Source organism: Brassica napus, chromosome C4 (genome assembly GCF_020379485.1).
Source record: "Brassica napus cultivar Da-Ae chromosome C4, Da-Ae, whole genome shotgun sequence".
In the NCBI taxonomy this organism is placed as follows: Eukaryota; Viridiplantae; Streptophyta; class Magnoliopsida; order Brassicales; family Brassicaceae; genus Brassica; species Brassica napus.
In genome coordinates, this window is record NC_063447.1 from 58,095,243 (window position 1) to 58,119,059 (window position 23,817).

The following is a 23,817-nucleotide window of genomic DNA, read 5'->3' on the forward strand; positions in this document are numbered from 1 at the left end:
TTAGAATAATTTTAATATCTTTACCTTTTTATTTGAAATGCAACTCAATATTTTTTTAACAATTATAACAAAATATTTAAAAAATATTTTTAGAATTTGTTTGAAAAATATGAAAATTACATTTTAAATTAAAATTATCCTAAAATATTATAAGTTTTGATGTAAACGAAAACTCAAATTATGTCAAAAATAATGATATTCTATGATAATAACAATTTTAATTGATTATTTTTTAAAAAATACATTTACAAAAATATTGTTTGAAAGAAAATTCATTTATCTTTCAAATATAAAATGAAAATATTATAATTAAATAATAAAAAATAAAAATAAAAACCATAAATTTAGCAAATAACAACTGAGTTATATTATGCTAAAATTTTCTTTCTAACAATTTATCAAATGACAAATGAGTTATGAGCAAATAATACCTTATAATTTTTAAAAACATAGTCATTCTTAAATATTTTTTGAATAAATAATTATTTTTAAATTTAATCAACTAAAAATAATATCCGTACAATTGTGTGAGTCAAATTCTAGTTTTATTGATGCATGTTATATATTAGTGCTGCATGTTTTAGGTAACATTTTAATGATGCACGTTTTTAAAAATCTCCATTATTAAAATTATGCACATAAAGATAACTCATGAGTTTTTTTGGTTGATTAAATGACATTATGTCCAAATTTATTCAATGATATTTTATTAAGGTAACTGAAAAAGATAAACAATAAAAAAGGAAGTTTAAATTCATTTAAGCATATTTTATTAATGTAACTGAAAAGACAAGTAATAAATTAGGCAGTTTTATTCGTTTTAGGATATTTCATAAATGCAACTGAAAAAGACAAGCAAAAAAAAATAGGGAGTTTAAATAATGAAGTAAGAACATTTTTAAATGAGTATTTCTCTTTTAATAATATAGATGACTAGCCTGGCCATTGTTGGATTGTATGGGTCATTTTGGATTTGGTATAAGACATGGTTTTTATTTCATTATCAACAAAATATCTTAATTTTCTTTTACAAAAAGTATATCTTAATTTGATTAATACAAAAGAGTTGGCGACACTGATGTAATGCATTCGCTATCGTTGACTATATAAGAAATTACAATTCAAAATGTAACCGTATATATGCATGCAGTGGATATAGTCTGTCAAAAGAAGATATTAGGTTGAGAGTAGGAACCGTAAACAAATAAACAAATATATGATACACACGTGATGTCGTCGGCTTATATATATTATATCACACAGATTAATATCACCGGATAATGTTTGTTAGTTATAAACTTAAAACTAAATAATAATATAGCCAAATTAATGTAGATGTACTGTTTTAATGTCATTTAGAAAATTAAGGTGGGTTTTCACAAACCATTTCTAATTACCATGTATTCTAAACTAAGGAAATTGAACTTTTAACCATTTAATTAGTCATTAAATATTTTTTAATATATAAGGAAATGTCAAGAGCAGGGGTGGTCCTGAGCACAACGAATTGAAACATCGGCATAGGATTTCCAAAATTTTTCAAAAAAATTACATAGAAAAAACTCCCAAATTTATAAAAAAATATTTTTTTTAAGAAAATCGTCACTAAATTGTTTTAGACTCCTCACATCTCAGGGACCTCTCTGGTCAAGAGGATGTATTTAATCAATTCCATTGTTCATCATGCTGATGTAAAACACTATTGGCCTTTCCTTTTCTCGTTCTGCCTTTTCTTGTGGTTATTACTTACTAGTCAATTATTTAATCAAGAAAAATGTTCTATAAACCTAATCGATTGTAATAGGGTTGCCCATCCCCTGTTGTTTTTTTCTGAAAAAAGGCTTCCCATCCCCTGTTGTTTCTAAGAAATATATCAAGTAATCACACTGAAATCATTGTTAATTCTCTCTCTCCCCCTTTTTGTTTATAGATTATTTTTATTTTTATTAATTTCTCTTTTATTATTAACAAGTTATGAGTTATGATAAGTCATACGGTTCTAAACAAATAATTGCAAAAAAGAAAGATACATATATAGATACCAGAAAATCGAATCAGAAATCCAATAAACATATATATTAGGAGTCGATTACATTTAGCGGTGTCCACCACAGTTTCCTAGTCCACCATTTGTGGATTACCAATACATCTCCTTAAACTTTGTTGATGGTTTAACCGGGTTTCTTTGAAAGATTCGTTTTTCTGAAGGTGTTACAAGATTCATTGAATCCGTCTCTGTCTGAATTCTTTTATAGATTGTGGCCTTTCTCTTATTCATATAATTGCATTAAACTTTTATTTATATTTCTACAAATTTACTTGGAGACTTGGAGTCATAATTCCTAACTTATATATGAATTGAAATTACATGTTATGTTACGGATATGTGACGAGAACACCACCTATTCAGTCATGAAAATTACAAAGATTCGTCACACTCCCTCTCTCTGAAAATGCCTGTTAAGTGTCACCGCATATTAAGTCATGCAAGTTTCTGGTGAAGTTTGCAATTGATTTAGGGTCGCTTTGAGAATATGCATTGCTTTGCTGGTAAAATGTCGTGCTAACCGTTTCTTATTTATATTCTATAGTGTATCGCCGACCCTTGTTATTTTAATATAAAGCACGGGGGTGATATAATTGATAAGATCGTATGATATCATTATTTAATCTATAACTAGATTTTGACCGTACATATATTTTTTATTTTATAAATGTATAATTTTGATATTATTACAAATGTTTTAATATATAATTTTCATTTTAGTGTTATATATTGTGTAACTCTATAATATTACTATTTATATTTATTATTCGCAATTATTAATATATTAATTTGCATAATACATTTTACTTTATTATTTATTTTTATTATTTACTAATATATTTTCGAGTTAGGTACAATAAAATAACAATTTGAAATAATCAAATAGGGAATCTCCTTTAAAATATGTTTTTTTCTTCAATTTAATTTTTTTGCATATAATACATTTAAAAAAAATATTTATATTATAGAATATATATATATATATATATATATATAAGATAATTTATATTTATATGTTGTGTTTAAAAAATATATTTTAACATATACCCATTAATATTTTACGGGATTTATAAAATACACTATTTTATTTAAATAATATAGCTATATTATTTTAGTAAATTTATTACATAGTAAGTTATGATATTCAGTTTTCTTTTCTTTTGTTATTAAATTAAGATTTCAAAATTTTCTTTTGTTATTAAATTAAGATTTCAAAATATTAGATTACTTTAATTTTTCAACATAGTTTGTTTTTTGCTATTAAATTTCAAAAGAGTTATTCTTTATTTTCTATGATTTTATCTTTTTAAAATTTTTAAATATTATCATTCTGAGTTTGAATATTTGTTTTCAAAATTGTATATTTTGTCAAGAAAATTTTGAAAAATTACAAAACTCTTTTTGAGTTTGGAAGATTACATGAATTTTGAATTTTTTTTTGTTACTATATTAATATATTATTTTATAAAAAATATTTGAATTTTGGTAAGATTTTTAAAATTTCTCTCAACAGATTTTGTTATAATTTTAAAAAAAAATTTATTAAAATTTGATATGTCATTAATATTTTAATGAACTATTAAAATTTCATAGTGTTCTAATAACATTTTTTAAAAATATAATATTTCCACTAAAGTTAGTTATATACTATTATATTTTTTGTATATAAACATTTTTAAACAATATATTGTTGAGAGTTTCAAAAAAAGATAATACATAGTTGTATATAAATTTTTTTTACCAATGTTAATAAATTTATTTTTTGTACAAAAATATTATATAGTTTACAATATGATGAGTGATAATTTATTTAAATGAAACAATTTAAAAAAATAAAATAGGTCAATTTACCTATTTAATATAATTTTATCATATTTAATTCATAAAACACTTCTATTTTTATATAATACTGAATATAATTATAAAATTTTAGAAAAATAGTATATATAATTTTTATTATCTTTGTTTTCATAATAAAATTTTAATTAGCATTTATTTATAATAATATTATACTACTAATTATGAAATTAATTAATGTGTTATTTTATAGAAATATTTCAAATTTGTAGTTGGTTTATTATTAATGTAAATAATCAAATATGTCATATTAACTATTTTTTTTGTAACTGGTCCTATTATTACTTGTTAATATTAGATACAAATATAATTATAAATTAATAGATTAGACTACTTTTATTTTTGAGAATTTATAATATCAAATAAATAAGACAATATAATCAAATACTGCAAAAATTCATGCAAGAGGTAACCATGGGCCATCCCTTTCTTGCCCTCTTACGTATCTTTACGACTCCTTCATTGATCTTCATCACTATATGTTTTTTTAAGAACTTTTTGTACATACCACTTTATGTTTCTTACACTAAGATTTTACGGTTACTAGTATTCGTTGTACCGATATCTATTCTATTAAAATAGCAGTGTGACCCATTGATAAAATTAGGGTCCAACAATTATTTCAACCACTTATTATTGTCTTTATATAAATGTATCTAATGTTATTAAAGCACCAACCACGTTCTATTTGTCTAACAAAAACAATTTTGTTTTTCGTTCTTGAAAGCAACAATTACGTATTTCTTTTTCTTTTTGTAACAAGAAGCAACAGTTACGTATTTCTTTCACAACAAAGTTCGATTTATTGATTTAAGGATTGCCGAAGCATATAGTTGAAGAACAGAAACATAGACGATGGTCAATGAAGAATCAGAATGTGATGGTGGATTCTTATATAGCCATGTGTTATCAACAATCGGTGCCCTATTCTTAATAGGTTGCTTACTGCCATGAGTTGAACTGTTCCTAAAGAGTGTGATGGCGGGTTCTAAAAAACAATGGTCAAATTTGTTTTGTGAAGAGAAGACGAATTCTGAAACCTACAATGGTGGTGCGACGGTGATGACGTCACTTGGTTCATGACAACCAGTAACCTAATTTCAGCATGTGTTGGACTTATTATGGTTGTAAATTTGTAATGGATTATGTCAAAACCATTTTGTAAAAACCTTTTGGGCTTAAGCATTGAATCAAACATTGACAAAAAAAGTAATGAATCAAACATATGACAAAAAAAACATTTTCTCTAAATAGCCAAACAAATACAGATAGTATCATATTTACAAAATATTAATATAAATAATTGAAAAGCTGTTAAGTTGACATCTTAAATAATATTTATTTTTGGTTCATTATTATAAAGTAACTTTTTTGAAATTCAATTCAGTATCTATTCTATTAAATTAGGAACATGACATATATGTTATGTTTAATTATTTATTCCTATTAATAATAACTAACTTCTTGCATTTAATTTATAACCTCCCTTTTTATTTTCTTTATTCTAGAAACCCACAACTCTAATTTATACTAACTATAATTCACGAATACATTATATATATGAGTGAAAAATTAAGTATAAATTAGAATTCACAAAATAATGTAGAATAATGACAGTTAATTTAAAATGGGTTAATAATTATTATCTATAATAATAATTTTATGTTAAACGGCAGTTCCACTAATAATAATTAGGTATAAATAGTACTTTAAAGATTTAACCATTTCAATACTCATTAATTATTTATTAATAATTATTATTTATATTATTTAATATTTATTAAATTAAACCACTAAAATAAAATCAAGTTGAAATAACAAATTATTAAATTGTCAAAACCATAATGCAAGGCTAAATTATCTCAAATCCTTAAAAAATAGTTTCATTTAAAATGAAAAATTAAATCATATAAACTAAGTTTAATAAAATTATAGAAAAAGATTAAAACATACAAAAATAATTTTATTAATACATAGCGGGTTGAAAATATAAAATATTTTATTTAAATTAAAATATTAAAAATAAAATCAGTGTGAAATAAGTTTAACAATGGGTTAAATAAACAAAATCATAATACAGGTCAGAATTATTTTGAGTTTTCAAAAATTAAGTCCTATTTAAAAGATCAAAAATAAGTCATATAAATAAATTTTAGATAAAGTTCAAAAAAATCAAAAAATATAATTTTTTAAAATCATAGTTTTCATTACGTAAAATAATTTTTTCAACAAAAAATATACCCGCTCTTCAAAGGGCGGGTCCGAATCTAGTGTTTTATTAAGTTTTTTGCGGTTTCTATACTGCTTGTAAGTTGTAACTATACTTTCTTGTTACCACTATAATATACGTATCGGCAATCGGCTGTACTCGTTTTTTTTTAATCATAGACTGCTTTGTGAATTACAGCTAAAAGTTCGCTTATACAAAAGAAATTACATTCGGTATTCGCTATCTTTTGTCATGTGAAACTACGTTAAAAGCTGTCTACTGTATAAGAGAAATAAAACCAAAAAAACTTTCGTACTACTTTTTCGCTTTAACATCAAGAGATTTTATTTTTACAAAAAAAATCAAGAGATTTTAGTACGTTGATCAGAGCTTTCCAGCGGAAATGATTATCAGAGCCTATGAGTCTATACAAGTAAGCAGCCATTTGTGCACAAGAGATATTTATGTTTACTTATTTAATATCTTGTATTTATAATGATATTAACCATTTTAGATCATTTTAGACTTATAATTTTTATTTACGTATTTTAAAACTTGCATATATTTTTTTTTTACTAGGTCATAGAATGATTAACTTAAAGATTTAAGGAGTATTGGAAAGTTTTAAAATCCATAAGCATAAAATTGCATCAAAAGAAAAGAAAAAATGAACTTTAATCCACGAAGTACAAATTAGCGGGTTCACAATGGTTTACAACAACGGTCAAACATAGACGGCAGAGTCCCAAGAACTTCAATCCAACAATTTTTACAGTCTGGAAGATGTTCTGAAGTGATCGAGAAAAGATTAAGGCATCTAGCAGTCGTGTTCCAACGCCCGAGAGCGAACCGCCACAAGCAAATTTCTCCAACGGTTTCAAGTAGCGGCTTAGAGACTGCTACATCATTAAAATATGGATGATCTGCATGACTAGATCTTTTAACCATTTTTTCTGGAGCTGTTAATTTCACATTAAAGTACCTTTTCAATGAATTTGTCAATTTTTGAAATAAATATTCATTATCTTGTTTTTTTATTTCTTAAATAACCATGTTGAAAACCTTGTAATGTGAGTTTCTAAAGTTTTAGATATGTGTTTATCTATATAATTTCAAGAAACATCTTGCAAAAATCAAACAACTCTAATTATTATTAAATATAGTTTGACAAACAATACCACTTCTTGAATAGTGTATTTGACAAAGGGCATATCTTGAATAGAATATACATAATTTCCCTTTCCCAGTGGATCAAGTTGTCCGGCAATCGAATGTCTGTGTGGTGATGCTTTGGCTAAGTATTATTTGCATGGACATTTCTTATTTCATACTTTTGTCACAAAATTCAGTTAAGTCTCTTAAATCGTGTACAATTCAATTTCTAAAACAATCATGATAAATGAAAAGAAAAAGTTGACTAAAATATTCTCTTAAGTTAATAAACCAATATAGCTATAACATGAAGTAAATTAATCAAAAAAATTATCACACTGATCTATTTTATAATATACCTTATTATTATATTATATATGGTTATCTAAGAAGTTCATCTATTTAGTTCTTAGTTTTGAGCTTAATAATACACTAAATGAGATGTCACAAAGAGACGATCATATTAATTTAATTTTTATCTAACTTTTCAGGGTCAGTTATCTTATTATATAGAGTATTAAACAAATGATGTAAGAAAATATCAAGTTGCCCCCGTTGCAACAATGGTATTGGCGTAAATAACCTTTAAAACATGGGTCTTTTTGTCAAATCAATAGCTTCGGACGCTCTTATATAAATCCCTTTCCTTGATTAATCAAACACCATTAGCTAATCACTCAGCAACTAGTAACTAATCACTTAACACCGTGAGTAAAACCACCTTGAAATGGCGGGCTCCTCCTCCTCATCCACCGCAACGAACTTAATCTCCACCGTCCATCACGACATCATAGAATCTCACATCCTGACGCGTCTCGACGGACCAACCCTAGCCTCCTTCTCCTGCGCCTCCTCACACCTCCACGAGCTCGCTTCAAACGAGCTCCTCTGGTCCAAACTCCGCCGCTCCACGTGGCCTTCCACCGCCGCTTTCTCCGACGATGGTTCCCGCCTTTTCTTCTCCGACGCCTACTCTGTCCTCGACGCTGCCGGTTCAGTTTCCGATCCCCACCGTCCGTTCCCGGAACTGATCTCCGCCGTGGATGTGCACTACAGAGGGAAGCTGATTTTGAGCGGAGTCGTGAAGACGGAGACGACGACGGCGTGGTTCCGCAGCTCGCCTCTGAGGATCGATCTTGTGGATCCGAAGGACGCGGTGCCGACGCCGATCAAGCGAGGACGGTGGACAGATGACACGTGTCGTGATCTAGAGCAGGAGCTGGCTTTGAGCTGGATCGTGATTGATCCCGTCGGAAAACGAGCGGCGAATCTGTCGAGTCACCGGCCGGTGTCGGTGCGGCGAAACTGGCTGAGCGGTGGAGTGGAGGCGAAATTCGCGACGGTGGTGGGGTCGGTGGAGTGTGTGATCACGGTGGTCACGTGCGGGGAGGAGGAGATGCACGTGAAGGAGGTGAGTCTGAGGGTGGAGAAGATGGAGGGAACGCATTTGAACGGGGAGGATAGTTTGGTCATTTTGAGGAGTGTAATGGAGGGTAAAAGAGGAAATGGGAGCAGGAGAGAGATGGAGTCAAAGAGGAGACACGAGGAGTTTATGGAGAAGAAGAGGGAGGTGAAAGAGAAGAAGATGAGGGTAGATCTGGTATTTGACATTTTAACTGTTGCTGTCGGTATTTTAGGTTTTGTATCGCTTGTTGGGTTTTATCTTTGGTCTCGGCGGACATTGATGTAATCAATCACGATTCAATAACATCAATTCTCAGAAATGAACCTGGGATTTTGATCCAAACTGAACCAAAAAGGTTTTCATCAAGTGGGTTCAGTTCAGATTTTAACCAAACCTAAATCAAACTATCTAAATTTCAAATTAAAATAACCGAATTTGATCGAATTAATTATAACACCCAGATTTTTTAACTAAAACTTAATCGAAACCAAAAGCTCTTAGAAAGTTTAGAGACTGAATATTTTTGTGCGTTATTATTAATGATCAAGAGGGTTATTTTATATAAGGATTACAAGATGAATATAAATGAAAAGTATCTAAAACCTAAACTCACTAGGATTAGGAAACCTACTAATACATAATAATGGAAAGATTATATCTATTAGAAAAAGGAAAGAGTTTCCTTTTCTCCAAGCTTTGTGGCCGTCTCTGTCTCTCCTAAGTCGGCTCTATCTCTCCTCTCTCTAGGGCTTCGGTCGTCTCTCCATCTTTTAGGTATTGGGCCGGTCTTGGACCGGGCCTGATTAATGGCAATCCACTCCATGATTTATAACACTCCCCCTTGGATGCCATAACCATACATGATTTGTAGTATGCTTCATGTTGCCTCATTAAAACCTTATCAGGAAAACCCAGTGGAACAAAACCATGATGAAGGAAAAAGAGTACAACACGCACTACTCCCCCTGATGTGAACCTCACTGTAGGTTTCGACATTCTACGCATCTGGTGCGTGATCTTTCCTGTGTAGGAAGGGAGTAATCTGCCAAGTTCAATACTAAGCCATATCTAGACCACTTTGACCTCTTAGGTCGTTTCTCATGTCTCTTGACATCGAGTGTCCCGGTAAAGCATGTGTGCTAAATAATGTGAACCATATTGTTCTCGGGGATCACTATTGGGTCTTTGCAAATCGTGTTTGCATGTGTCCATAGTCTAGACGTGATCATCTACTGTTAACTCTTTACTTTGATCGGACAAAATAAGTACTTATGGACAATGTACTAGACATGGTTATCATGAACCTATGTCTCGATCTGGCCGATCCATGTCTGGGTCATAGACCTCGTCTATACATGTCCACTACTTGTCTCATGAGTGTTCAAGATCAATGATCATTGATGTGAGTTTATAATCTCTTATTATGGCTCTGCGGCCGAAACACTCTCATTGATGTGGACATCGATTTCTTTGCCTTAGGTAATGCCATATTCATTATTCTTTGCATTCCTATCTTAATATATGATGATGGCATCTCATGACCTCAGTTGCTGTGGATCATATCACACGCTAAGTATATATTATTAGGTCATGGATTTCGGCTCTCACAAGCTTATGGAATACAATACATTTGTATCCGGTTGATCTTTTGTCTCTACTAGCCCGTGATCAAGAAGAAGGTCTAGACGCCTTTTAGTCATAAAAGCCGGACGCGTCTAGTAGAAGAGCCAGACGTTCTTTGCTGAAGAGCCGGACACCCAGAGTTGGACATCTTTAGTTTGAAGGGCCGGGGCCGGACGCTTTTGGTCGGACACCCACATAGATTTATTCTATGCCTACTAACCTCTTTTAGGTTTAGTATAATCACAAGTAATTTCAAATATATGGACTGTATTGGATTGTCTTTTATACAACTCCAAGATCAATGATCATGCGTGATCAATTTCTTTTACATACTATATGCAGCTGCTTTATGTTTCAGTCCATGGATCAGCTTAGGAACAAAGCTGTTCTTTCATCTTATCCAGTGATCCATATGCTGCTTACTACATCATTTGTATCCAATATCTTTCTTATGACCAGACCATTTTCAATTTCAAAAATCTGTAGCAGCATCCACTACATAGGAGTTTATCTCCTTATAATATGTTCCTTTGATCTCTGTGAGTACCTTGTGTAACAAGCTATAATCTAATGCTGTTAAGTAGGAAGACATGAACACTCTTAGACCTCATGATCATGTGCCTTCTCTCACGGTTTTCTTTATCTCACAAGATCCATCTATTTCACTGGTTTATCAGATGGCGTTTCTGTATATGTATATGGTCAATACGCCCATCTCTCTTTTAGATACTTTGAACCTCCACGTTTTTCTAATCTCTATGATCTTTTATGATTGTATGAGTACTCTTTCGTGGGTTCATGATCCTCGTTCATCTCTTTATGTTCAAGTGCTATATCTTCATGTATCTTTATACAAATGTGTGCGTGTGTCGACACTTTCATGTGGTTTCATTATGTTCCAGACATGATGTGATCACTTTGAGATTTCATTATCCAGGACCTTTGTTACCTAGTAGCTTGGCATCCCAAGACTACATGGTTTGGTACCTTAGATGTGTAGCTGCGCAGCCTTTTCTCAATGTCTGTTTGGTTTCTAGTATGATCTCGGATCTATCATTCCATGCACCATTCCTTTCTATCCGAGATCCGTTTATCTTTATGGAACACTTGGTCTATCTTGTATAGACTCTATAGCAACTTGATTTTGTCTTTTCTAGGACATTCATTTGGTGCTAAGCTGGTTAGTCATTTCTCGGGTCAGTGTCTGGCATTTCGATTAGCTTCTCAATTAGCTAGCTTTATATAATCTTTCTTTGGACGTCTTAAATCATAATGTATAGTCCGAGGATCTTTGCCAAGACAATGATGGTTAAAAACCATTCTTATCATTCTTTATCCAGCTTATAATCTTTCTCCTTTAATATTTGGATTCATTTGTTTTATGCAATCCGTACCTGGCCACTATTTGATCACCCATGTTTTTGGCTCTCGGTCTTTTTGATTTCGTGGAGAAATTCCTATTCTTATATATTCCCAATCCTCTTCTGAGGTTCCATCTTTAGACGACACATGTATGTATGTGGTGGTTTATTCAAAATCTCTTAAGATGGTGTATGTCTGGTTTTATGACCCGTATTCAATCTGAGATGGGAATATCTATGCTCACTTATATGGCCTGATGCATATTATCATTCTATACATGTAGATTCATAATGTCTCAAAGCTTATAGACTTTAGAATCTTAGTCTTATAGATAATGGTTTACATGGCCGAACCTTTTATAGGTAATGGCTTGTGTGCGGCCAAGCCTGCACTATGCGTATACAAGTCGTGGCCAAGCCGTGTATAGGTGATGGCCGTGTATAGGTGATGGTCTTTGCAGCCGACCATAACATGGTCTCTTCGGCCGAGTAATGGCCTCTTCGGTTTGGCTGTTTGTATCATGGCCTCTACGGCCGAGGAATGGTCTTTTATGGCCGAGTAATGGCCGAGCCATATAACATGGTCTTAGACCATAGTGGTACACGGACTTGTAGTATTGATCATGGGTTTATCCTCTCTCCCCCTCATGACCATACTATAAGGTCGTGGTGCTTGGGACAATTAAGCCTAATGAGTTTCCCTTTGTGTACATGTTTCACAACGTGAGATCTTTTACGGGATAACTCTGTGCCTTTTCAATCTTTGCATCAAGTTTAGACTTTAGGATGGCTAATCCTATCGTGCCATATAGTGTAAAATTTCGTGGTGTTATCTCAGTATAGTCACCACTTCTCTTGCCTCTTATCATACTGATCTTATAGCATAGTTTTAAATCAGTAGAGATCATAGGTATAGTCTCGACTACTTATAAGGTCTTAGGCGTTTATTTTTCTTAAAATCTAAAGGAACTTGTTTTCTTCCTTACCCATTGTTTCTACCTGGAAACCATACATTATAACTTCAATGGGTCACATGTTCTTTTGGGTGTGTATAATGCCTTTTAAGGCAATGCCTTAGCCATAGTTTCTTTACTATGCTTACTATACCCATTCATGATTTCTTACTTGGTTTTATGCCCTTTAAGCTAACTCTTTAAAACATTCATATGTTCAAGTAAGATCAGATAAGATAATGAATTCAAAATCAATTCTATTATATATATAAAATCGTGAAACATCAAATAGGTTTAAAAGCAAATCACAAAATTATAGACTTAAAATAAAATTATCATGTCGAGATATTTCTTTAGTCAATGTATAAGCCAGCCTCACAATCTATATTTTCCCAGGCGGCTTTCTTGGATTCTTCCTTATCATTTCTAGCCTCATTGGCTTCAGGAAGTCTCATCTCACTATCTCGTTGCTCAATGTATCTTTTTTGAAGTTTCTCAAATCGACTAATAGTATTTTTAAGTTTCTGCTCTCTTTGCTTGATTGCAAATAGGTATGACAATAGGTCATTATAGGTTGTGAAACCCTTAGCCTTATGTGATAACAGTACATCCTTTGGATGGAATGTGGAGTATGTTTTATATAATAAATCATCATCTGTTACCACTTCACCACATAGTTCAAGACTATGGGCGATTTTCATTAGAGCAGAATTATATTCTTCCACGGATTCAAAATCTTGGAACCTGAGACGCTTCCATTCATTCATGGTCTTTCGCCAAAATATCATTGAGTATCTGGATTCTAGTCTTGTCCAAAGTTCACAAGGATCCTCTATATTTTCATACTGATTTCTCAGTTCCTCAGTGAGATGGTAACGCATAATTGTTATGGCTCTATGCTTTTCACTTTCAATTGCATTATTGCCTTCAATGATACATCTCCTGAGTCCTCTAGACTTCAGGGCAATTGAAGTGTTCATTTCTCATTCTTGATAATTATCTCCAGAGAGATTTAGGGCAGCATAATCCAAAGGCTCAAATCTCGACATCTGAAATCATTTAATCAATTTATGATTTAGAACTCTTGCAACCAATTCAAATAATCAATGCATATGATTTCATAAGTCTATCTATGATACTTAGGCCATACGGCTTTGCATTTGTGATGCTTATACCTCACGGCCATTATAAGATACAACGATCTTAAGGATCGGATCATAATGCAATCCGGTTTATAAAACCATCCGGATACTAGGCCACACGGTCACTTTGATATTCACTAAGCCACACGACTTTTAATCAATCAAGGGCACAAGGCCACAAGTATGAACAATGTATTAGGCCACACGACCATATACAAAACGAGATCTAGATGCATTCAATCCTATTTCTTAGTTGCATATCTATTAGGTTTTAGAATTAAATAATCTAGCAACCTAACTCCCATTCAATATGTAAATTCTTTAAATCAATCTTTCAAGCTTTAAGTAATGAGAGATTTAAGGTTTCAAGGCCTTTAGAAATATCAATCAAGATTAAGGGTTTCAAGGCCTTAAGGATTTCGAATTTTGAGATTAGGGTTTTAGTTTAAACAAGATTCAGATTCAAGTTTTAAAACAATCCTAATCATAGCTCTAGGCGATCAATCAAATACTCAAGTTTCAAATAAAAATTAAAAACCGATTTTCCAAAATTAGAGTTTTAGGGGATTTCAAAAACTTTGATCTTTGATCAAGGGGATTTGATTTGAGATTCAAAAACCTTTAAGATTCTGATTTTAATTGATCAATGGATCAATCTTGTTTTTAGGTTTAGATCGAACTTATAGAGCTTCGATTTACTCATAGGGGATTGATCTATTTAACCTATGGCTTTTAGTTTTAGAGATTATCTTTTAGGGTTTCAATCTTTACAAAACAACCAAATTCGATTCTTGTTTTCAGATTTCGAATTACCTTTATTTTGTAGGGTTGAACCGGACCACCGAAATCATATGAACCTCTAGTTGCACACGGACGCGAGCTGGCTCTTTATCGGGTCGCAAGCTGGGACGGGACGCGAGCTGTCTGGAACGGTCTTGCGTCTGGTCACGGATGTGTGCTGAGGTAGTCAGACGCGATCGGGACGCGTCTTCTTCTTATCTAGTTCGCGAGCTGCTGCCTTTGCTGGCGGCTGATCTGAATTGCGAGCTGGCTGTGATGCGAACGTGGGCTGGCTCTGTTGTGAACATGAAACTGCGAATGTCTAGGATCAGGAACGCTTAAGGGCTTTAGATGATCAGGTGTTTGCAAGCCGGAACGGAAGCAAGAACAAGTTAGAGTTCTTCGGGATTAGATCTTTGCACCAACTCCTCTCAGCTCATGAAATAAAAACAAGGAGTATTAGATTACATGAACACCATAATCTGAACAAGATATCATCAAACAACTATAATAAACTTATCTTTCACAGGATTTGAATTTGGCTAGAAAATCTTGTTGGTTCGGATTAGGGTTCCAAAAGACCAAGATGGCGCCGCGTATTGTTTCTGCGAGTGTGGACGCGTCTGAGATCGGATCGACGAACGGTTTGCGCTGATGGATTCGTCTCGTCAAGAGCTTCAAGATGATATGTGGCTCGTTGTCTGGTTACTCAGGGTTTGAGAGATAGATCGATTTTAAGTTGCGTCTGATTTAGGGTTTATGTGTGACGGATTTTGGGTTAGGTTTTGTCTCAGGGTTTTGGAGTCTATCGTGCTGATAACGTGTTGTAATTAGAGAGTTTAGAGACTGAATATTTCTGTGCGTTATTATTAATGATCAAGGGGGTTCTTTTATATAAGGATTACAAGATGAAGATAAATGAAAAGTATCTAAAACCTAAACTCACTAGGATTAGGAAAACTACTAATACATAATAATGGAAAGATTACATCTACTAGGAAAAGGAAAGAGTTTCCTTTTCTCCAAGCTTTGTGGCCGTCTCTGTCTCTCCTAAGTCGGCTCTCTCTCTCCTCTCTCTAGGGCTACGGCCGTCTCTCCATCTTCTAGGTATTGGGCCGGTCTTGGACCGAGCCTGGTTAATGGCAATCCACTCTATGATTTATAACATTTAATTAGTTTTGGTGAAATTTTCATTAACCTAACCAACTGAATGTTAATCAAACCAATTTTTTTGTTCGTTTCAATTCGGCAATATGTTATGTGAACCAAACCAACCGAAACATCTGAACCGAATCATGCCTACTCAAAACCTTCACAAATTTCTTTAAAACATAAACAATTCTAGTTACATTTTTCCGTACCATATAATACTATTGTACTTACATTTTCATAATACACAAAGCACAAGCCACAAACAAACACAAGAAAAACATCTAGGTCCATTATGATCTTGACAGATTGAAAAATATGAGATCAATGTCTTTTTGAAACAATGGCTGAGATGGTGATGAGAAGGGTGAAGAAGACAATTCCAATAGAAGCGGCTACAACTGCATTACTCGTGGCCTGGTAGAAGTCTCCAAATTGCTGACAAATGAGGAGCCATTTGGTGTTTGGGTTGCCGCAAGATAGACCATTGCGGCAGCCGCAGCCGTAGCTGATGTGGTAAAGGTCACGACACCTACACCATAACATAAAAGAGAGTATTTTAGTATGAAACGTTATATATGTTTTTTTTCTTGGAGAATAGATTTATAAGTGAAGTTACAGTGTCAGAGATAAGAAGGATAGGCCGGGGCAAGGCGGCAAGTGAACGTACAATAGTTATGATGGAGAAAGGAAGTGACAGTACGAGATAGCTGGCTACGATGGCTATTGCTATCACAAAGAACCTTCAAAAACTATTTACATTTATATATCATTAGTCACTAACTGGACAAGTTTAACAAAGTAAATTTAAGCATTTATTGTGTAAAAACATGATGTAAGATTTATAAAAGAAAGCATGATGTAAGATTAATAAGCATACGTTAAGAAACTAGACTTACTGAAATGTGGCAAAGTCATCGTAACCGGCTTGGAACTGTAAGAACTGAGTGAAGAAGGGAAGAGTCTCCTCGGCTGTGTACATTATAGAGGAAGACACGATAGTGGTTACTATGGCCGCTAAACGGAGGAGAAAAACGAATATGGCCAAACCTCTCTTGTAGCCGCCTCCTGTATGCGGTGGCTGACACAAAGCTCTTCTTCTTCTCGTCCACCACGACATGGATTCTACTTTAGGTCACGGTACTCGACTTGCCAACGTCAATGGTGGTAGACTCTTTCACCATTCTCTCCTGAAATTGGGGTTTAAAGAAAGGCAAAAATCTATGTATGTTGTTTAGGTGTTGAAATGCTTTGTACTTGTGGTGGGAAACCAAAGGGAGATGGACAAGTGTTTCTACAGTAAATGTATTAACCAGTAATTGATTAGGAACAATTAGTAGCTAACTAACTACCAGTTTTTTAGTTTGATACTAAGGTTAGTTGATTTGTTAAGAGTCCAAGAAGAGGAGTTGTTGTTTCTTACTTTTTTCCCGCTTGATTGGCTTTGAGCTAACAATTAAAGTATAATCAAGTTGGCATACATATGTAGGCAAAGAGACGTTTACATCGAGAGACACTTTGTGTCTTTTGTTAACGCTGAAAGACACTTTGTGGATATGAGACACATTGTTGGGACATCTGTCTTTTTGGTGGACATAAAAGCCCTCCTAGTGTTAACCAGCCTAACTGGAAAGAAGATGTTCCCTTTAAGGAACCAAACCAGATATCTCCTTAGTTGGAATAAATGAAAAATGTGCAAAAGTAAAAGTAGTTGTATGGGTTTTAGGGTCTCTTTCCTGACCGTCGGATCATTTTTTAAAAGAAGATCTAATGGCTCAGAAGAGGCGTATTGGTTTGGCTCGTAATAAATGTTGTTCCTTAAACGTAACTTGCTGTGGGTTTTGTTTTTCAATGAAGGTGAGACATAAGGCGAGAAGAGATATAAGAGATAGAACCAGTGAAGGGAGCTTCATTTCGAGTTCCGTCCCTTCAGAAGTCATGGTTAGTTTGGTTATGGATGTCTTGTTTGTGGTTGTGGTGGTGTATTCAAAATAGCATCCACATGTAGATTAAGTTGTGGTTAGAGAGGGTGTGGCTACATGGGTATCTCTGTAAAACAATGTGTCTCTGAGTGAAATTGTAAACACAAAATGTGTCTCTGAGCGTAAAAATTTAAAAGAAAAATCCTTAATAAGCGAAATATTTTTTTAAAAAAGTTAAAGCAAATTGCAGTATTCAAATTCCTGAAAATTTCATCTTATTTTGTTTTGATTATTGATTTACACGTTGGAATCCACATTTGATGTGCTCTTTTGTGTAAAATCTGCATAAGTTGTAGTTTTATGGTTTTGAATCTTAATTATAGTTCTTGTGATTAATTTCTAAGAAAATTCCATTCAAGGATTGAATTTACGTTTGTTTACTATGGAAGTTGCAATGTTTTAAAATAAATTTTTTTTTTTCATAAAGTTACGAAACTGGGAAAGATGGCAGTCTCATAATATAAGTAATTCGCAAAGGACAGAGATTCACCATTGTAGAAAAATGTTATTCAAAAGAAATTGTTCTGACAAAATGAAACAAAGCTAAAGCTCAAGAAAACATTGTTCAGACAAAAAAGAAACAAGCCAGAAACTCAGAGCCTCCTTCCTCTTCTACCACCCTTTCGGCGGGTACTGTCTGTTGGGATCGGAGTAACATCCTCTGCAACAAAGAAACAACAAGCACAGTGTTAGCAAATGCTCAAAACATGTTAAACCCAAAGTCTTTATTAAGTCTTAAGCTTACCAATACGGCCAATTTTCATGCCGGAACGGGCAAGAGCTCTGAGAGCAGACTGAGCACCAGGACCAGGTGTCTTGGTCTTGTTTCCACCAGTCGCACGGAGCTTCACGTGCATAGCAGTGATTCCAAGCTCCTTGCATCTCTGAGCAACGTCTTGCGCAGCAAGCATAGCTGCGTATGGTGACGACTCGTCCCTGTCAGCTTTCACCTTCATTCCACCTTTAATAAAAAAACAAAGCACAAAGATTGAAACTCAGAGACTCGTAGATATGTTCTTTCACATCCAGTAAGAAACATTTAGACAGGTCAATAGATTCTTACCGGTGATACGGACAAGGGTTTCACGCCCAGACAAATCAGTAACGTGCTGCATAAGTGGAGACACAGCAATGTAAGCTTCCCATATAAATGACAATGAGATTGAGATCTTTTTTTTTTTTTTTTTTCTTTCTAGAAAGCTTACAATGAAAGTGTCGTTGAATGAAGCAAAGATGTGGACAACACCGAAGACTTGCTCTCCATCACGAACAGCTGGTCCAAGTGTAACTGTCTCCTCCTTTGGCTCTCTCGTCTTTCTCCTCGACTATGCAACATAAACACTAACTTTCATTACACTTTCTACGATAAACACAACCTCAGATCATAAACATACAATCACGGCAATCTCATTCTCAGTAAAATACGAAAACTTTCATATGTAAACTATAATCAAATGTGAGATAATCATAGAAATGAGAAAACTTTTGACAAAGATTACCATGGTTTAGGGCAAGTAAAGGATATGGAAGAGCCTCTTGTTCCTGTAGTTTCCGCCGACGGAGAGTTTGGCTAGAAGGAGAAGAAGAATGGATTTTTATATTAGGGTTTCGAGATACGTTTTGGGCTGAATCTTCACTATTGAGCTAGCATTAGTTTCTTAGCTCGGCCCAATATATATTAGCAGTTTGTTGATGCCTCCTCCGCAACGTCGTCGTTTCATGAATTTGAAGATGCAAAAATAGATTCAGGTGTCGATTGTTTTGCTAGTTTTTAGATTTTGGTTTTTGGTTTTTGGTTTTTAGATTTTAGTTTTTAGATTTTAATTTTAGTTTTTGGTTTTTGTTTTTGCAGTAGATTTTAGTTTTTTCAAAAACACGAATGGTGATTTTTTATTCTGGTTTTTGGTTTTTGGTTTTTGAGTTTTTTTTTTAATTTTGAATTTTCTGTATATTTATCATTTTTTTTAAGTTTTGATTAGTAATTTATTTAATTTTAGAAGTTGTGTATTATTTTTAAAAACTTGACTTAACTTTACATAAAACTTGTTTTAATTATTAGTTTTATTTTATTGACAACTTTTTTTAAAATGTTATCTACAAAGTATTATTTTGGTCATAAAGTCTTATAGTTTATAAACATCAAATAGTAAAAGGATGACAATTAATTTTCCTAAATAATACAAAAATTAATTAACAGTAAAATTTATGTATTATTTTAATAGTTAAATTTTATTATTAAATTTATTTTATTAATAAGTTTAAAATTGTATATGAATTATCGTGTCTTTCAGTATAGTAAAGCAAAACACTTTTATGAGGATCAATTTGTTATAAAAAAAAATCAATTTTTATTAGGTAGAATATCGTTCACAATATACTAATTTTATTATATTTAATATTAGTTTCAATTAGCGTAGATATATAATTGATGCTTAATAGTAAAATTATCATTTTCTTATATTAATGGGGTTTTCTTTTTGAAACACTTTTTTTGAAAACTCCTATATTAATGGGTTAACTAGATTTAAGAGCGGGTATATTTTTTGTTTTACATTTTTGTTAAAATTAAATTTTTATATTTGTGTTTTCAGTCATACATATGTTTTTCTTTGTATAATATTTATCTTAAATGATTAATAAGAGGTTTTAATAATTGTATTAAAATAGTGGACCACACGTATATCAATGAGTCACACTGCTGTTTTAATAGAATAGATATAGAAAAAGAATAAAAACATATAAAAACTCAAAAGCCAACGTAAATAGTCAAAAACCCATGAAAACTTGTTTTTGGTTTTTGTGTTAAAAAAACAGTTATTTGAAAAAAACTAGTTCCTCTACATTTTAGGAATCTATTCTTTGAAAATCTTGATTGGGTGAAAAATGGATTTTGGAAAAACAAAAACCAAAAACTAATCTAAAAACTACAAACAATCAAGCTCTCAGTTTGGTTTGATTCAGTTTTGTAAATATTTGGTTCAGTTCAGTTGAGAAAATAAAATTAAGATTCATTGGGTTCTGCTTTCATGTTTTTCCACCCAACGAGGAAAGTGTGCCTTAGACCGCTCGGCCAAACCGTTATTTGGTGGAAGATCAGCGAACATTGGTTTGACTTTGGGTCATGGACTATATCAATGTTGCATAAACAGACTGATTCTTACAGAGATGATAATGATGCAACCACACATTGAATCAGAAGAAGACATGATCTCGACAATATTGAATTGAAGAGTATAGTTTCTATGAGACTCGAGCAAGTTCTACAGCTCTTTTGAGTGCTCCCAAGAGACTTCTCATGATTCTTTCTTCTCCCGGAGGTGCCTTATCTTTCTTCCTCCCATTACGCGTCGCTCGGAACACTGGTCCTGAGCCTGAACCACTCTCTGTGCTCTGGTACACCAAACAGTCTATGTAAACCGGAACATCGGTTTTGCCTTCATCTTCCATCACTATGAATCCTAACCTCGCTCCTCCACTTATTCTATCCACCTGCTCTTAGTTTGATTCATATTATCAGTAGCCAAAACTTGTTGACATTTAGATATTTGATCAATAGAAAATCACCTTGAGAGGAACAGGAAGAGGTATGTTGGCTCCTTGGCAAAGACTGTTCGCCCACTGTTGCAACAACAACAAAAAATCATATAACCAAAATCGCTAGAAGGAGGGGTCGAACCTCCGACCTTGTGGTTAACAGCCACACGCTCTAACCAACTGAGCCATTCCAGCTTTGCATGTTCAAGAATTCAACATTTTTACCTGAAAAAGGAGAGTTTCGAATCTTGGGAGATCGGTATCCATAGGAAGCTTCATGGTACCCAGTGAAACCCCATCGTCCTCCACAGGCAAAGCATTCGCTACTACAAATGTCCTCTTCATTTGCCTGCGCGCGGCGTTCTTGGTGCTCGCTGCGCCATTTGTCGTAGGAACGAGAAGCCGGAGAGGGTTGGAGGGACGGAGAAGGAACTTAGCTGGAGATCGGACGCTCACAGTAGACGGGAAGAAGAGAGCCGCTGCTGCCGCGTAAGACATTTTGGTGGTGACGAGAGGATGTGAGAGATTAAGAGTTTTAGAGGATGTGAGTTGAAACATGATGACACGTAGTCGGAAAAAGACTTGATGACGTGTTCTGTCTGAATCCGTTGATTTCAAGGGGCCGTTCTGTAAGTAAATGTTCCAATTATATGTAACAATTTAAGTTGAACAGAGGGATTAAATCAACCTTGTAACCCTTTTTTTTTGGTCTAGTCGAGTCAAAAACAAGTCCATAGTAGTAACAAGGATCAGTACATAGTTATAGTTCTTCATCATGGTTTACTAATCAATCACTTTGGTCCTCAGAATCTTCACTTCATGGATTGGTCTGAAAGTTTACAACAGAAAAGTTTTTTCATGAAATCGTCTGGTTTTCCCATGGATCAATTCACAGTTGCTTTAGAGAGAGAGAGAAACTTTACCTGTCGGTGTTATCGGTTTGGACACTACCGAGCCTCTTGATCACCTCCATACCACGGTAAACTCTGCCAAATATCGTGTGCTTTCCTAGAAGATGAACATAGATAGAATCGAGAATTCTATTGATAGGATATCAAAACATGAAAGCAAATTAAATTGGAGATGTATGTGGTTTACTACCATCCAAGGAGGGTGAGGGTGGGTGCTAAAGTGATGAAGAACTGACTCCCATTAGTGTTAGGACCAGCGTTTGCCATTGGCAAAATCCCAGCTCCTGTGTGCTTCAACTCTGGCTTTATCTCGTCCTCAAACTTGGAACTACAAGGCAAAAAATTCATTCCTTATGATAAAATGCTAAAACAAGCAAAATATATTCATTGTTTTAAAATATGGAAACTAATAGCATTGGAGTTTCAAAACAAGAATGAAACGGACACTGAAGAGAGCAAACTGGGCAGTGTCAACTAACGTGAGAGATATCTAGAACCTTGTGCTAGTTTATATATCATGTTCTGAATAACGTTTGCCCAATTTCAAAACCTTTTAGTCGTAACTCTTAAGTGAATATAAAACAAAAAAGGAAACTAGTTATAAAAGCTTAGCCATGTTCTCAACCAAATCCATGGAACCAACCAGTAAAGCTAGGACTGATCAAAGAAAGAGCTAAACATTGAGAGGACGTACCCATAAATGGACTGACCAGCTCTTCCAGTTCCAGTGGGATCACCACCTTGCACTATGAAGTCCTAAATCATCAAATCAATACCAAAGGAAACAAACTTTCGTCATCAAAAGTGATCTCAGTACAATCCAAACTCAGATTAGAAAATAAAGATCAGACCTTGATGATTCTGTGAAAGAGAACGTTGTCATAGTAGCCTCTCCTTGACAGCTCCACGAAGTTCGTGAGTGTTTGTAATACATCTGAGTAAATGTCAAACTTTCAAAACCACTGTAAACCCTAAAACCCTAAAATCGAAGTTGGATTCGAGAAGAAAGCATCATCACCTCGGCGGCGAAGGGACCCATGGAGGTCTCCAGTGTAACCTCCGGCGGACTTCCTTCAGGTCTCGCCGTCATTTTTTTCAGAGACGGAGAGAGAGGAACCGAAACGCTTTTACTATACCGTAAATATCGGGTCGGATCTGATTCTCCTTTCTTAATGGGCCGACCTGAGAAATCTATAATACTTGGGCCTGGTCCGTTTTTTTTCCCACAATGGATCGAGAGAGAAGCGATCAAATGTCAATTCGAATTTCGCATGTTTTTTATTTTCCTCTTTTTTTGATATAGAATTAAAGTATATGTCTGATTCTTTCAGAATCTAGCTTGATCTTTTTCGTTATCAAACGTTAGCTGTAAGTTTTTCACAGTAGATTTTAATGATGCATAATTTTGGTTATTAGTTCGAGAAAGGGAAAAAAAGAAGCTCGTTTACATAAGTATTAAGACCCTCGCCTTACGCGGGATAAACATTATATATATAAATTATTTTATGTATTATATGTTCTTACATATTATAAAATAATAAATATATATTGAATAATTAAAAGTCGGTAACTATTACATATATAATTAAATTGGTGCGAACCTATAAATTAATTTTATTAATATAAAAAAATTTTAAAAAATTTGATAGGATATGTAATTAAATTTAAATGATATTAACATACATAGTATATTTTTAATATTAATGTCTATC

General features: G+C 33.4%; 3 protein-coding genes, 1 non-coding gene and 2 pseudogenes across 4 annotated transcripts; 1 reads left to right on the forward strand and 5 right to left on the reverse strand.

The window, feature by feature from the left end:
- Positions 1-7,943: 7,943 nt before the first annotated feature.
- LOC106391449 (probable F-box protein At2g36090) lies at positions 7,944-9,012 on the forward strand. The gene has a single exon (XM_048755051.1). The coding sequence runs from the start codon at positions 7,993-7,995 to the stop codon at positions 8,953-8,955; it is 963 nt and encodes a 320-aa protein (XP_048611008.1). The 5' UTR covers positions 7,944-7,992; the 3' UTR covers positions 8,956-9,012.
- Positions 9,013-16,002: 6,990 nt separating this feature from the next.
- LOC106391450 lies at positions 16,003-17,583 on the reverse strand (annotated as a pseudogene).
- Positions 17,584-18,096: 513 nt separating this feature from the next.
- Positions 18,097-19,314, reverse strand: LOC106391453 (40S ribosomal protein S14-2). The gene is made up of 5 exons (XM_013832094.3): positions 19,160-19,314; positions 18,866-18,985; positions 18,724-18,769; positions 18,406-18,621; positions 18,097-18,321 (listed from the first exon to the last, which is right to left on the reverse strand). The coding sequence occupies exons 1-5, from the start codon at positions 19,160-19,162 to the stop codon at positions 18,254-18,256; spliced, it is 453 nt and encodes a 150-aa protein (XP_013687548.1). The 5' UTR covers positions 19,163-19,314; the 3' UTR covers positions 18,097-18,253.
- Positions 19,315-20,763: 1,449 nt separating this feature from the next.
- Positions 20,764-21,761, reverse strand: LOC106391454. Its single transcript, XM_013832095.3, has 3 exons — positions 21,420-21,761; positions 21,225-21,278; positions 20,764-21,149 (listed from the first exon to the last, which is right to left on the reverse strand). The coding sequence occupies exons 1-3, from the start codon at positions 21,750-21,752 to the stop codon at positions 20,901-20,903; spliced, it is 636 nt and encodes a 211-aa protein (XP_013687549.2). The 5' UTR covers positions 21,753-21,761; the 3' UTR covers positions 20,764-20,900.
- TRNAN-GUU lies at positions 21,316-21,389 on the reverse strand. The gene has a single exon. It is a non-coding gene; the product is annotated as a tRNA-Asn (tRNA).
- A 111-nt stretch (positions 21,762-21,872) lies between the features above and the next one.
- On the reverse strand, positions 21,873-23,577 carry LOC106391455 (annotated as a pseudogene).
- Between the last annotated feature and the right edge of the window lie 240 nt (positions 23,578-23,817).

What these genes read in the sequence shown, in the direction of transcription:
- LOC106391449 (XM_048755051.1), top strand. Translation starts at nt 7,993, where the DNA reads ATGGCGGGCTCCTCCTCCTCATCCACCGCAACGAACTTAATCTCCACC.
- LOC106391453 (XM_013832094.3), bottom strand. An exon ending in CATTCAACGACACTTTCATT is followed by an intron (nt 18,770 to 18,865) that starts GTAAGCTTTCTA and finishes CCACTTATGCAG; the next exon opens with CACGTTACTGATTTGTCTGG. An exon ending in CATGAAAATTGGCCGTATTG is followed by an intron (nt 18,322 to 18,405) that starts GTAAGCTTAAGA and finishes TCTTTGTTGCAG; the next exon opens with AGGATGTTACTCCGATCCCA.
- LOC106391454 (XM_013832095.3), bottom strand. Translation starts at nt 21,752, where the DNA reads ATGTTTCAACTCACATCCTCTAAAACTCTTAATCTCTCACATCCTCTC. An exon ending in TCGAAACTCTCCTTTTTCAG is followed by an intron (nt 21,279 to 21,419) that starts GTAAAAATGTTG and finishes TTGTTGCAACAG; the next exon opens with TGGGCGAACAGTCTTTGCCA. An exon ending in CTCTTCCTGTTCCTCTCAAG is followed by an intron (nt 21,150 to 21,224) that starts GTGATTTTCTAT and finishes AACTAAGAGCAG; the next exon opens with GTGGATAGAATAAGTGGAGG.